The following is a 14799-nucleotide window of genomic DNA, read 5'->3' as shown; positions in this document are numbered from 1 at the left end:
TGTGATATACAGCGGTCACCCCTCAAAAACATGCGTAACTGGCACCCTGCGTGCACGTGGCAACTGTTGCAAGTGTTTCTGTGTTAAAGGAGATGTCTCTCCTTTTTCCGAGTGCTGGGTCTGTCCCCGTCAAGCAGCGTACTGATGTAGACCCTACCCCTACGAAATTGTAGTAAAGTGTAACCATGGTCTTATGGTGTATTGATTAATATCACCAAGCCATAATTACTATACTACCCATGGGTGTTTGAAACAATGGTTATTTGTGGTTACCATGGTTTTACACTGAGTACCTAAACATGTATGCATACGCCCTACGGATGATTACTCCGCTACTTTGTCATGCACGTCCACGTTGTACACTGTGCAGTACAATTTGGTAGTTCATTGCGTCACTGTACAGCCGGTGACGTTCTGCCCTGCATTCCTCACGGCTAGTTCACAGCACACAATATGTAACGGGCTCCCGGCGCACGCGCGGCGAGCCGTTTATATGTGTTTCAGTGGATAAGGAGATTACATTCATTTATGCACGGGCTCTGTATATCAATACACGTAAGCCTGTGCGCAACAGTGTTCGCTCACTTCTCTGTTAATACACAGCGGTGCTACGCTCTGTGCGTTTCAGTTAAGTAATTCAAGTTCACAGCACACAATATGTAACTGGCACCCGGCGTACGCGCGGTGAGCCGTTCCTACGTATTCAGTGCATAAGGAGATGTCACTCCTTTCTGCTCGGGTTTTGCGCACGGCTCAGTCCAAGTGCCGAGCTGCTGCAGACCCACACTTGGTTTTCCACAGTATGTAACTGGCCGTTACTTTGTGTTTCAGTGTATGAGAATGTGTCTCTCTTTTCCGCTGAGTTCTGTATCCAGCTCCGTCCAACAGCGAGCGGCTGCAGACCCTGGCTCTTTCTACAGTTCTGTGTATCTACAGCACATATCCTGTGCCCAATAGCGGATCGCTCCGCTACATTGTTCATGCACGTCAGCGTTGCGCACTGTGCAGTACAGTTCAAGAGTTCATAACGTCCACGCACTACGGTGGCGTTCTGCGCACACTCCTGCGTTTCACAGCAACATAGTTTCTCAAACACAGTATGCAACTGGCACCCTGTATGTCCCCGCACTACGGTGACGTTCTGCCCACACTCCTGCGTTACACAGCACCATAGTTTCCCAAACACAGTGTGCAACTGGCACCCTGCGTGTGCGCGGCAAGCTGTTGCTAAGTGTTCCTATGTGCGTGGAATCTAATCTTTCCACGTTTGTATCCTGCATCCAGCCTTCCCAAGTGGTGTGCTGTGGCAGGTTTGACTGGTCGTGCCCGACATATAAACCTCTGTGGTTCAGCCGTAGCTCCAGGCACATACATGCCTCGCTCAGTCTGCCATGGGTTCATAGCATCCCTGACCCACCCCACATGCCTGTGTTTAGCGGCGGGTTCTTATATACCTGGTCCAGCAATTGTGACTGTGCATCGGAGTACGTGCCTGACGAGTGGGTTAGAGCGGCTTGTATAGCTGCTACTATCTCGGCCTAGGGCGACGGTTCCATTGGGATCGAAGCCCTAAGTGCACATTTTAGTGCACTTATGGTGGTGCTTCATGATGGTAGTGTTTGGACGCACATGTTCACTGGCTGCGGCGCTTTCTCATTTAAGAGTGGGCAGCTGTGCTTCATACTCCTAGATATTGCTGACCGGCTGCAGGAGCACTCTTTTTCTTAAGTGATTTTCCCTTTGTGTGTGTGGGCATAGGAGGACATTCTGCACGGCAGCTATATGTTGTGTGCTTGGTTGTGGTTCGGACTCGGGCTCGATGCGAACCCGTCTCTCTCAGGAGCACCCACAAGTTGTGTGTCTGCTCTGAGCTGTTCCACCCGGGGCACTATTTTGCTGGTGGCGGACACCCCTAGTATGCCACATGTTGCCCTGACCCCCCTTTGACAGCCGCTCGCCTATCTGCTCCCCATTTGGTATCTCATGTCACGTCCGCCACAGATGCGGCACCGACGTGGCTGAGGGTGTAAGCTGATTTGAGTTTGATTCGGGCTTACTGGATCTGGCACAACAAGGAGAGAATACACGCTTTGTGCTTCTACCAGTTGCATCTTGCAGTCAGCTGCTTGCTTGGGTGCTGAGGGAGGGCGACACGTCGCCTCCGCTCTCAGGTTGTGGTGTGTGTCGGCAGTCCCGTGGTTAACGTGTATTCACAGTGTGTACCGCATGTTGCCAGTACTACTGTGTTACTGCTGATGTCGAGCTGTATTCACTTCATCTTCGTTTCTTTCACACTAGCTATCCTGATGTGCATCTTATGCTACGCCAGCAGATGCCGAATGCAGGTATGCTTGCTATAGCTTGCGTTGTGCTAAGCCTGACCATTTGGTCATTTGTTGCATTGTGCTTATAGCCCTGGGTAGTGCAGCGATAAGATCTATATGCTGGCTGTGTCTGTATGTACTCTGCCCTGGGTCAGGGCGAGTTTCTGATTGGCATCCAGTCTTTTTCACGTTGGCTTACGCCGACTGGGCTAGGACTGTGCTATGTGCTACTGCTAAGCGTTGTGGTGCATGGGTTTGAGTAAACTCCACTGGGGCTGCTCTTTGCTGTTCTCACGGCACGGTTCTATACAGTCTCTATACAGCTACTGACGCAATGTCAAGAGACTGTTCTCGAAAGGGAACGTCTCGGTTACTATCGTAACCTCGGTTCCCTGAGAAACGGGAACGAGACATTGCGTAAGCTGCCGTGTCACTGCTCAGATCAGCTCTTCTGTTGTTCAGTCGAAATTATCTGACGATATGCCTTAGAGACGGTCGTTATATAGCGGCGAAAGCCACGCCTCTATACGTCGTCATGACAGGCATTAGCCAGTACACTGGCGTTGTTCTATAAAAAAGCTTCAGAATCGGAAGAGAGGAGGACCTCTCCCATAGCGTCCCATACTGACGCAATGTCTCGTTCCCGTTTCTCAGTTTCTCGTTTTCTATTTTTAAATGTTAAATGTTGTACAGAGATTTTTATTTTGGCTGTCATTTTTATGGCCGGTGTCTCTCTCCCCCCAACTTCACAGCATAGGTGTTGGTGTGATTCGCTTAACTCTTTCCCCGCCAGCATTTTTTATGATTTTCACAAAATTTTAATGCCTTCGCGAAAATGCTCCTTTTTAAATATATAAAGATACAATATAAAAAATAAAAGAACAGACCCTCTGCTTTCAAACAAAAAAATCAATTTCATCCTACCTTCATGTGTTCTGTTTTTATCATCTCTCAAATAAGTGTAGGTTTCATGAAAAACACAGAATTTTGAGCAAAAAGCTGAGATAATTAAATTTTTGTGAAGGACTTTTGATAGAGATCAGATGGAGAGCAATCTTTAAAACATACACGGATATACAGCTGTTTGCCCGGGTTTTATAAGTTGCAGAATAATAGCAGGATAATAGCAGTATTGCAGATTGGCGGGGAAAGAGTTAATGAGCTCGCAAGAGTCTTTTCACACTCCGCGCTCTTATTTTCACGTGCATTGAAGCTCACGCTTAGCGGCGGTGACAGAGAACGTACGCGGGGCACACGCACATATTGGCTAGTGCAGTTTTAAAAGAAACGAGAAGAACACCTCTTAAACTTGTGGTACTGTACTTTTTTTTTTTGTTGGCTGATTATCTTCTGCCATGGCTTCATTATAATGTCTGGAATGGCTTCATTATAATGTCTCCTAAACCAAACTGTGTGTTACTATAGCCCATGAGGGGTAAAAAAAATGTAATTCTGTCCACTTTGACAAAAAGAAAGGTTTATTTTGGATTTAGTGTTTCTTGAACCATGTTTCTGATTAAAAACAGGGAAAAAATTTCTAGTTGTTCACCTCGCTTTCCGAGTCGTTGATACACAGTTTGTTGTAATTCTCCAAGAAGCACACAAGAGGCACTTTTCATGTTGTCACCTCAACTTAGACCTGTGGCGTACTTTCAGCAAAGATGCTTATATTATGAAGATTTCAACCTTCCATAAGAAAACCTGCAACAGTGTTTAGCGTGTAGCGTCAATAATGATGATCAATGATATGTTGCTGGTGTTCAGAGTGTAACGACAGTCATTTACAGTTTACATTTTAGATTCTTGCCAGAATATAAAATTACATTTTAATCTGTTAAAGGTAGGGTAACAGATTTGATCCTGAAACATTTTTAGTTATGCTGGTTAAAAGTCTCCTCACATCCTGATAGCAATCACTATGTTGTTAACATTTATTTGTAGAAATTTATGTCATCTGTGAAAGGCATAGGACCAAAAAATTTTCAACCAATTACAGATTTCGGTCTGAACGGACGTTGCCTTTATTGTCTCTCATCCTTAAGCGTAATTTGAATGCCCACCGCGCAGCTAGTCCACGCAGACACCATACGTCATCAGCGGGTTCACGTGCACTCCCCTCCTGTAAGCAGGGAGAATGGCAAATGTTTCTGGTGAATTGACAACCTGCACAGGAGCCACAAAATGAAACACATGTTTTATAACAACAACAGCAAAAACTGTCTGGATCAGCAAAGAGCAAAAACCCAAATCAACATCGGTAACTTTACTGCTTTACCACGAGATGCAAACAGCTTAAGGAGGAAAAGGGTCTGAAAGGGTCGTTGCACTGTCTATTTTGGTAAGGTAGGTACGCGATATGTTTGTAATGAGATGGATTCAGATATTCTACTTTGATGAAACATTGTGTTGCTTATGAAATTTGTGTTCTTTTAAGGATTAGCGTAACAATATAGTTAGACATAGGTCTACACAACCGAAAGTGTGCTTAAACTAATTCTGAAGTAAACACGTTGTTTATGTTGGTTATTTTGGAAATGTTATTCACTTTGTACTGCAAAGTTTTCTCACTGGTGAATGAGACATGAGATGTGACTGTCTAATCTGTGCGTGTTCATGTGTTTGAAAGAGGCGTGACTTTGGATGGCGATTTGACTGGAGGGTGGGATTGTGATTTCATTGCTTGGCAGCTACCGTAAGCATTTTTTCAAAATGTGATTCCCCTACCTTTAATTAAAAACAGCTTCTGGTCTCTTTCCCTGTATATAGCAGTGTTGCTATGCTAATCTTGTAGGCTTCACTGAAGAGGGTTCTTTGCTTTCAGTATCCTAACCGTATTTGCATTTTTGTATCAGACCCTCTCAGATCCACTGCGGATGCTATTTCATTGCGTTAGCAGCCAGCCTCATCTCGCATGATGTTAAAAAGCCCAGGTGTGTGTTTGGCATCGAGCATCATTGTAATCATGGCTAGTTTCACTTCTACAGCTTGTTTTCACCGGTGTATGTGCTTTGCGCAGGCGCTGCGCACAGGTGCTTGCTTTTTCGACAATCGTTACGTTTTAACAATTTAATTGATATCGACAATTAATCGAAGATCGATTCATTGTTAACATCCCTACCTCAAGCTAAAGCGAACTTGGGTTCTGCAGCATGACAATGATCCACAACACATCAGCAAGTCAAACACACATACTACTCAAAGTCCTGACCTCAATCCTACTGTGATGCTGTGGCTTGACCTTAAAAAGGCAGTTTATGTCGAAAACCACCCAATGTGGCCGAACTACAACAATTCTGCAAATATAAAAATTTCTCCACAGAGCTATATAGACTCAGTGCAAGTAATCACAAACGCTTGATTGTAGTTGTTTCTGCTAAGGGTGGCCCAACCATTTATTAGGTTTAGGGAGCAAGCATGTTTTCACACAGGGCCATGTGGGTTTGGATTTTGTTTTCCCTTCATAATATAAACCTTCATTTAAAAACTGCATGTTGTTTACTTTTGTTATCTTTGATTAATATTAAAATTTGTTTCATGATCTGAAACATTAAAGTGTGACAAACATGAAAAAAAATTCATGAAGGGGCCAACACTTTTTCAAACCACTGTAGATGTTAATCTCTTAGGGCCCTATCATACACCCGGTGAAATGCAGCGCAAAGCGCAACACAAGTGTTTATTGATAGTTTCAGCACAGCGCAGTTACCATTTTCATGTCCAGTTGTTTAAATAGCAAATGCATTTGCGACCATTTGTGCTGGTCTGAAAAACAAGGTGTGTTCAGCAACATTTAATTACATAAACTAACGAATATTTGAAATTAATAAATTGTGACTCACATCTGGACAGGTCCATTTAACTTTAATTTTCTCAGCCATTACTTGAGTTTGTTCCAAAAGGTCAATGCCTTCTTTGCTCTGAAAAACAAAAGATACACATTCAGAAAGTGAGATTTACTATGCACACAGCAAAAAAAAAAAAAAAGGTAGGTATAACATATTTTCCTCTTATATTGTTCTCACAAATTAAAATGTTACTTTTCCACTTTCCAGCCAACTTGGTTTACAAAAGTTCTGTTCTAGCAGCTTAAACAAAATCTCTAAAATAAGATCCTTTCATATTAATTATCAAATAAAACAAAACGAAATAAACATGAAACTTAATAAGCATGCAGGTTGGCTTACCTTACACCTTCGCTATGCATCATTTAAGGCTTTACCATAGAACATGGGTATTCGTGTATCCAACAGTTAAACTATGAATAAATCCAATCTCAAACAAGAAAAAAATGGCACAGCATTCTTCCATGACTACAGGAAGAAGTCTTTTATAGGTTATGTCTTGGATGCATAGATTATGCACAGTATTTAAGGTTTATCCAGTCCTCCATTTATATGGGATAATGTAAAGTACACACATGAACAAAATATATAAAACTGTGCTAGTGGTTGATTGATATTTTAATGTCTTTAAGCAAAACTAAATACAGGAAAGTAAAAAGATAAAAAGATGAGATCTATTTCAATAGATGCAGCACTAAAATCTGTATCTGTTTACTGACCTTCTGCCACAGGTATGCTTCTTTGAGAGTAATGATCTCATGTTCCTTATGTTCTCCCTGCACAGCACACACCACACAAATGATCCTCTCATCGTTTTTACAGTAAAGTGACCCCTCTTGTCCATGCTCCTTACATTTTAGTCTCTCCACCGTCACTGTGTCTCTTTTGCCAACCCCATGCTGAAGTTTATTCTCCTCACCTCCGGCAGCCTCTGCCCCCTCTGCACTGTTTTCAGATGCCTCTTGATCTCTCAAGGGTCCTTTCTCTAGCTGTGGGTCTAGAGGAAGGTATGGCTGGAGCGGGTGACCAGAGCGTTGTGAATGTTCATCTGCATGGCTGACACAGAAGGCGAAGCAACATAGTGTGCATACCAGACAGGCTGGCTGAGGTTCGTCCGGCTCACAAGCATCACATGTACCATCCATCTGAGGCAGGTCCTCATCATTTAGGCAACTGTCCCAATATCCTCCTGATGCATCCATGTCAAGGGGGAAAGTGGGTGGGCAAGAGAAGAAACCTAATTGTGAACAAAAGACATATCAGCAAAAGGTATGACATCACTCATTCCATTTCAATTTAACTTGATTTATTTCAAATTTTTACTGCATCGCATTTAACACCGCAGTTTTACAAGCGCCCATGGTGGTTAAGTTTACAAATATAAATTAACATGTATATTGTAATTTTCATGATGCGATTCTTTTTTCCTTATATGTATAGCCTATTGCTTTTCTATATTTGTTCTAAAATCTATTTTCTAAAAATATGTCTTCTTAGTCTACATACTGTAGCTTCAGTGTTTCCCATACATTGATTTATTTGTGGTGGCCCACCACAGAATCAACACTGGCCCCCACAAATAGAATTTTCATGATTCCCATTTAAATTTTTATTTCACCATTTGAAACAGCTTAATTCGGCTTAAAATATAATTTGATATAGAATACAGACCAAATACAGATACAGATCAAAGAGTAGAAGTGAAACATATTTCAGGTGCCAACACTAGATCAAACTTAAACACAACATGATGACGTCACATTTATGCTAATAAGCGGGTGACGTCATCACCACCACAGTCTCCTCAAAATCCTGTGGGAAACACTGAGCTTTGTTAGCATAATATGAAATATTATTTCATAGTAGTTTTAATGTTATGTGCAAGTTCGTGCTCATGTTACATGTTATAGTTGCAGAGTCATGCACAGTCCTGTTTGAAAACCTACACACGCAGTGATTAACAGAACACCTGACCCGTTATCCAACATCAGGATCCATTTCCTCCATACATAAATAACAATTTATTGACATAAAGACCGCGACCCGGCCACACCACAAAACACAGTAAGTACTTTCTTTCCACGTCGGACTTCAAACAGAGCATAAAAAGATATAAGCACAGGGCCATGGATGTCAGGGAAAGCCTTAAACTTGTTCTGTAGCGTAATTTTCATGCAATTCTCAGTATGCCATGTAAAAATATTCAGCATTTGTGTCAAACATACATTTTTGTTACTTTTACTAAAAAAATTAAGTTAAACAATTTTTAACTTGATTTTATAAGTTATGCCAACTGTTCACAAGCCAAAACTTAAAATAATAATTGACTTCTTGATTGTCATGCTGCTTTTTTACAGTGCATTTAAGAAATAAATAATTATCTTAATTCTAGGGCTGTAACGATTAATCGCGTGTCCCATTAAAAATGCCTGTCTGAAATCGATTCAGAATCGCAAGGTTGCGATTCTGTGTTTCATGCACAGCTTGTGCTTATATTACGGCTTGTGGTCAGTATCAATCTAAAATCATTATGAGTCGGAGTCGTTTATAACTAGGGATGCACCGATAGGATTTTTTTGGGCCGATACCGATACAGATTTAAACAGACAACTTCTGGCCGATACCGATGCCGATATTAAACACTTGTATACAATACTATACAGTTGGTCTATTAGCTAGTTTATTTCTGCATCAAATTATTTTTACTGAACATGGATTGGATCTAATTAACATTCAACTGACCAACATAATAAGACAGGCACAAATTAAGCTAAAACAAATATAATAAGACAGCATGACAACCTTCAAAAATGGTTTTTGCAATTCAGCGTTTATTTTATTAACAACATTAACAAATTTTTTACGTATAATGGATTTCTTTATGCAGTTAATTAATAAACAATCGGTATCGGCCTTTCTCGTGCTATTGCCGATATGCCGATGGTTTCAAATTCTTCAAAAATCGGCCGATAAATATCGGCGGCCGATACATCGGTGCATCACTATTTATAACGTGATTTTAAAAAAGCAACACTCGTTAAACAAAATCATTCACAATATTCTTTATTATCATGAAAATACCTGAAACAATCTGAAGAACAGCGATATAAATATTCCTGTAGACATTTAGTGGAATAGCGTTTGTAAACTACTACTTCTGTGGCACAAAGGGAGTTTCTGCACGAGAGTGCCCCCTGGCTTTGGGATGTGCCGGTATTTCACCATAATTCATTGAAATTCATTCATTTGATTCATGATTTTCTGTTTTCTATTCTGAAAAAAGCAAAAAAACTCATTTTCGGCATTTGGCCCGAGCAAGTGAAAAGACCAAATAAATTTAACCGAACAACGAGGTATTTGATGACACTATCAAATAGCAACCAGCACAGAGCAAGAGGCAGGCACGCTTCATAAATGCAGCAAACATACAGCATAACTAGTTTCATTTATCATCTAAAATCAAGACATCTTGAACAACATGCAGCATATGAGAAAGACACAGCGGCGATTCTACTTGTCTGCTAAATGCTTATGCACAGAGAGGGAGAGAGTGTTTATAGATGAGAAGAGGAGTGACGAAGATCGACAGTAAAAACCTACAATCCTACGTTGACAAGCAAGCTTATATTAAAAGACAAATAAAACATTTAGACAAAGCATATATTGGTCTTAATTCATGTTAATTTCTTGAATATTCATATTGCTAAAACTAAATGCAATATGGTATTTAGATGATGTTAGTGCTTTCATTTTGGGTAGCATCCCTTGAAATTAAGCACTTTCGCTTCAGATGAACAATGAAACCGATCACAGCTCTTATCGCAAAGCGCATCAAAATTACTATTATTACAAATTTACAGACAGGACCCGAATGTAAACCGCACCGACGTGTGTGCAGTCTGCAGTCCCTTATGCACCAGACCCCCGTGGCCTCACAACCAAATGACCCGCTGCTCCATTTATTATACTTTGTTATCTGAAGACGACACCAATGTAACTGCTACAATATACATTTAAAATTGATTGACAGGTCTGTATCAATTAAAATTAACCTACCGCCAGCCACATGACGTCATAAGTACTATACGTTACATATTACTACGCTTGCTTGTTGAGTTTAATCTCAGCCGCTGTATTTTCCTACTTATGCTGTCTATCAATTTTTCTGTGTTTCCCATGCTTCTATTAATGTAAAGCTGCTTTGAAACAATTACTTATTGTGAAAAGCGCTATATAAATAAAATTGAATTGAATAACAAGCACTCTTGAGAAATTTGCGATTTCAGACGCAGTCAATGTTAGCTACAGATTGGATGCCAAACCCCTCTTCACCTAACGCAGGTCTATTCAAATCTTACTCTGAAGGGCCGAGCACTAGCTCTAACCCTTATCAAACTTAACCTCCTGTGATTGTCTAGTGACCATGAAGACCTTGATTAGCTTACTCAGGTGTGTTTGATCAGGGTTGGAGCTAAACTATGCAGTGCTCTGGCCCTCCAGGGTAAGATTTGAATAGCCCTGACCTAGCGCTTAGCCATGCTTGATGTCTCCCCTCGTCTTTAGAAAACCAAAACTTTTTTATTTTCCACAAGGTTCTTTGTTCTAAAATTCAGTTTAGCCACTAGCTAGATCATTAAATAAACAGAGACTGAAAGTTAATTTCAGGCCAAATCAATAGCCTCTGATAAGTTGAGCCACATCATCTCGCAGCACAAAGTATGACAAACAAAGTGTGGAACACAAAGAGACGTAATATAAAGAAAGATTGAAAGTGCTGTGATTGTCAGGTATGGTAGACAACTCGAAATGTAACAAATACAAAAAAACATGTATAAGTATATTATGGACTACAAAGATCTTAACTATCACAAATCACATCACCAATATATTTTATATTGCGGTATCTCGATTCAACGATATTGTCACACCCTTAGTGTTACCGCTGAGCCACTGTGCCACTGCCCGTTTGTAATTTAAAGGAACAACTGAACTGTGAAAAAGATTTGTTTATTTGATTCAGTTGAATCATCTGAACAGAGTCACTTTGTTGCTTTCAGTTTATTTAAGTCTTCTGTGTTAAATGAGCACTGCTTAGTGTCTATAGAGCAAGGGTCTCCAACCTTTTTGTGAGCAAGGGCTACCACAATGCATAAAAGAATCTGGAGGGCTACTTTTTTATATAGTCTGCATTTGATATGGCTTTGTAGTTTGATTTTATTTTATTTTTTGTTGATATGTTTTATCATTGTTAAAAATGTTAACATACAGTAGAAAAGCCAAGGTAATATAAAATGTGTTATAAATGAATATAGTTAGTAGAATGTGCGGGCACCATGTTGGAGACCACTGCTATGGAGTATATAAAGTGACACTAAGAGATAATGAAGTGATAAATGAAGTGATGATTGAACATTAAAGGTAGGGCAAGCGATTAAAAAAAAAATGCTTTTTAAAAGTGTGTCGGGAGAGAACCAGAACACAGTCAATCACCAGTAAGGGGTGTGTCTTTTAATGATGTGGAGAATAGAGCACTCAGTTATATCAAACTTTTATGGCAGTGGACTCAAACACCCGGCCCGCATGCCATTTCAGCCCTCCATCCCCCCTCTGTGCCCACGTCTGCTGTCAAAAATATAACATAATTAACTTTTTTCATTAATACATACAGTACTTTGCAAAAGTTTTAAGGGCTCATTATAGTTATGCGTAAGTCCTACGACGTAGCCGCAATGGCGTAGGTTGCGCGTCGGTTTTTATTTAAACTTTTGCATTGTTCTCCGTGCGAACACAGATGCAGACCGCTGATAGGAAGCATCCACGCGTGTTACCACAGTAGAAGCTTGACCGTCAACGAAGAAGCAGCTTGGCAAGTTTAATCCACAAGCAAAGGAGAAACAGCAACTTCTGTGTATGTTTTGAGTTGACCAGCAGTGATGGAAGTAAATAAACAGTGACTAATGTTGCAGTTTGAGTAAAATCAGTCCTCAATTGGTCCATCTTTCTCCTCACGTCGCAAACAGAAATACCTATGACGCAGTTTTTTTACCTGACGGGAAGGGTTTAAGGGGACCATTCACAACGCTTGCGGCAGGCGTAGAACTGACGCACTATTAAAAATTTAGCGAGGTGCACATCAGGCTACACCTGAGGCTACGCCGTACCTTGCACATGACTGTAAAGTGGACTTTAGGTTCACTACTTTAGGCATACCGGGCCCATGCGTACGCATGCAACTGGCAGTGAGAGCGTGCATCCAATTTGTTTGTTTTGTAAGCGTTTTAAGTGTTATTACGTGTGTCTAGTTTTGTCTAAAGTTTATACCAAGTTTGTTTGAGACTGCCTACCGAGTGGCTAGGTATTAACCTAAAATTGAATTTTTTTTACTTGATTGCGACTAGGGGTGTGCCGGTTTCAGAATTGGTGATGACGGTTATGACGCGAGTCATATGTGAAAGTTTCGGATAAAACCTTTATTATTATTATTATTATGAGTACTACTATTATAATAAATTTAGTATAGACCTGTTGTATTAAAATGTATTTAATAGAGGTGTTCATGAATTTTAGTTGTTGATTGTTGTAATGTATTGTTGTAATGTTTAACCATTTTTTGTTGTTGTTTGGAGCCCAATAACATCTGGCAAAGAGACTACCAATAAAAACTAGCCCTAGGGCTAATTTGGGTTCATTTACATTTACAAATGTTAATTAATGTACACTTATCCCTTTTCTAAATAAATAAAATAATAAATACTTGTTAAATGTAGTATAGAGTCTGTAGTCTATCGCACAAAAAAGCACATATCAACAACATTTACAAAAAAAAAAACACTTAGCCCCCTTTAATGATAATACCTGCTGTTAACAAACGAATCACTAAAAGAAAGATGGACAAGATCAACAAACAATAACAGACTAACAGCCACAGACCTAAATGAACATCAACAACAAGTAACAGATTGACACAATAATAATTTTTCTGTTACTAATGCATGTATATTTTCCTTATTTATTTCCTGGCTGGTTTTTCATTTTTTTATTTCCTGGATATTTTTTCATAACGACAACGAACACTGTTGCAGCACAACCAGCCAAAACGGAATTAGATTGGCGACGTTTTGCGTTTGGTGCCAACTTTACGAACATCTCTGATGTTCCTTTACAATATAGCTGGACTGGGTTTTCCCGTTTAAACACTTGAGTCCGAACTTGGTATTGAGAAACGGCTGATGTGCAATGCCACGCACGATTCAGTCTCTTGACGTTTAAATGTGTTATTCATGAATGACTTGGTTGTTTTGTCAGCAACATTTACGTTACCATTATATATTAAAACAATTGTATGCACATTTTTACGTTTGAATTCGCCATTGAACAAAAAACTGATGTCTGTAAAAGAAATTACGACTTTAGGCGCAATAATGAATAAACAGTAATGCGTACACATTACCCATTTTCCACATGGTAAATGGACTGCATTTATATAGCGCTTTCATAGACCAATGGCCATCCAAAGCGCTTTACAATTTTGCCTCACATTCACCCATTCACACACCGACGGCGGTGTCAGCCATGCAAGGCGCCATCCAGCTCGACGGGAGCAGCTGGGGTTAGGTGTCTTGCTCAAGGACACCTCGACACTTGGTCAGGTGGAGCCGGGGTTTGAACCACCAACCTTCCGATTTGTAGACAACCTACATGAACCACTCAACCACTTATAATCTGCTTTAGGGCAGAAACGGGGTAGATTTGTTTGGTTTTGTGAACTCAAAACTTACTCTGAAAGTCTGGGTTTGTTTAACTGGATTCGCAAGTTTTTGATCTCCGAGTTATGAAAGAGCAACATAAATTATTCCAGATATTTAACAAACTTTTCACACCACCAACCCACCCAGCCATCCAAAATATTGTGCCATCAACCAAAACGACACATTCCGTTGGTCTTTGCCAGTTTATTTCAGAAGTTACTTTTATTCTTTTCTGCCTCACAACACCAGAAAGCTCATGAATGGTTTCTGTTTCGTCTTTCTACTCAGTCTTACCTTGCTCGGGAAGTAACGTTACACTGTTTGCCTCGGTCTCTTCGATTACACTTCCGCAAGTTAAATGTAGAGAAATGCTGTCACTTCTGTTTTCATTTCTGTCTAGTTGTCCTGTTATCATACGGCCCTACGCCAGTTGATTATGTACAAACACTTTAGTTTCTTTGCACATTCACAACTACACTTCCTTGTTTTGTTTTGGAAACCAAAATCTTCTTTTTCTTCTCTTATTTAATGGCGGACTGCAAACAACGTTTAGGTGCATGCCGCCACCTACTGTACTGGAGTGTGTATATCATTTCATTTTAGATCCTTTTTTTTTTTTTAATTCAAAATATACATGTACAAACAACAAGGCACCAGAGTTCAATATACAATATATCTTCACATTACATTGTATGGAACAGGCGCATACTTCAAGTAAAAGGAAAACAAAATAGAACAAAACAAAAACAATACAACTAATAAATAAACAACATCAAAATTAAGAGCTAGGGCTTTTGATCTAAATCATATTTCTTAATAATGGAGAAAAGTTTAGTGCCATTTTTATTCTGCATAATAGTAAGGGCTTTGGTAAAGAAAACAAAA

At 40.1% G+C, this 14799-nt stretch overlaps 1 protein-coding gene across 1 annotated transcript in view; it reads right to left on the bottom strand.

Moving 5' to 3' along the window:
- The window catches only part of trim44 (tripartite motif containing 44), a 43014-nt gene extending 28581 nt beyond the window's left edge, over positions 1–14433 (bottom strand). Inside the window, exons 1-3 of the mRNA XM_065291138.2 lie at positions 14209–14433; positions 6886–7403; positions 6164–6241 (exon numbers count right to left, since the gene is read on the bottom strand). Of these exons, the coding sequence (XP_065147210.1) occupies positions 6164–6241; positions 6886–7403; positions 14209–14329 (717 nt within the window). The 5' untranslated portion in view covers positions 14330–14433. The remainder of the gene's footprint in view (positions 1–6163; positions 6242–6885; positions 7404–14208) is intronic.
- Positions 14434–14799: the final 366 nt, after the last annotated feature.

The sequence above is a fragment of the Paramisgurnus dabryanus genome, chromosome 23 (genome assembly GCF_030506205.2).
Source record: "Paramisgurnus dabryanus chromosome 23, PD_genome_1.1, whole genome shotgun sequence".
NCBI lineage: Eukaryota > Metazoa > Chordata > Actinopteri > Cypriniformes > Cobitidae > Paramisgurnus > Paramisgurnus dabryanus.
This window is presented reverse-complemented; position numbering and strand designations above follow the sequence as displayed.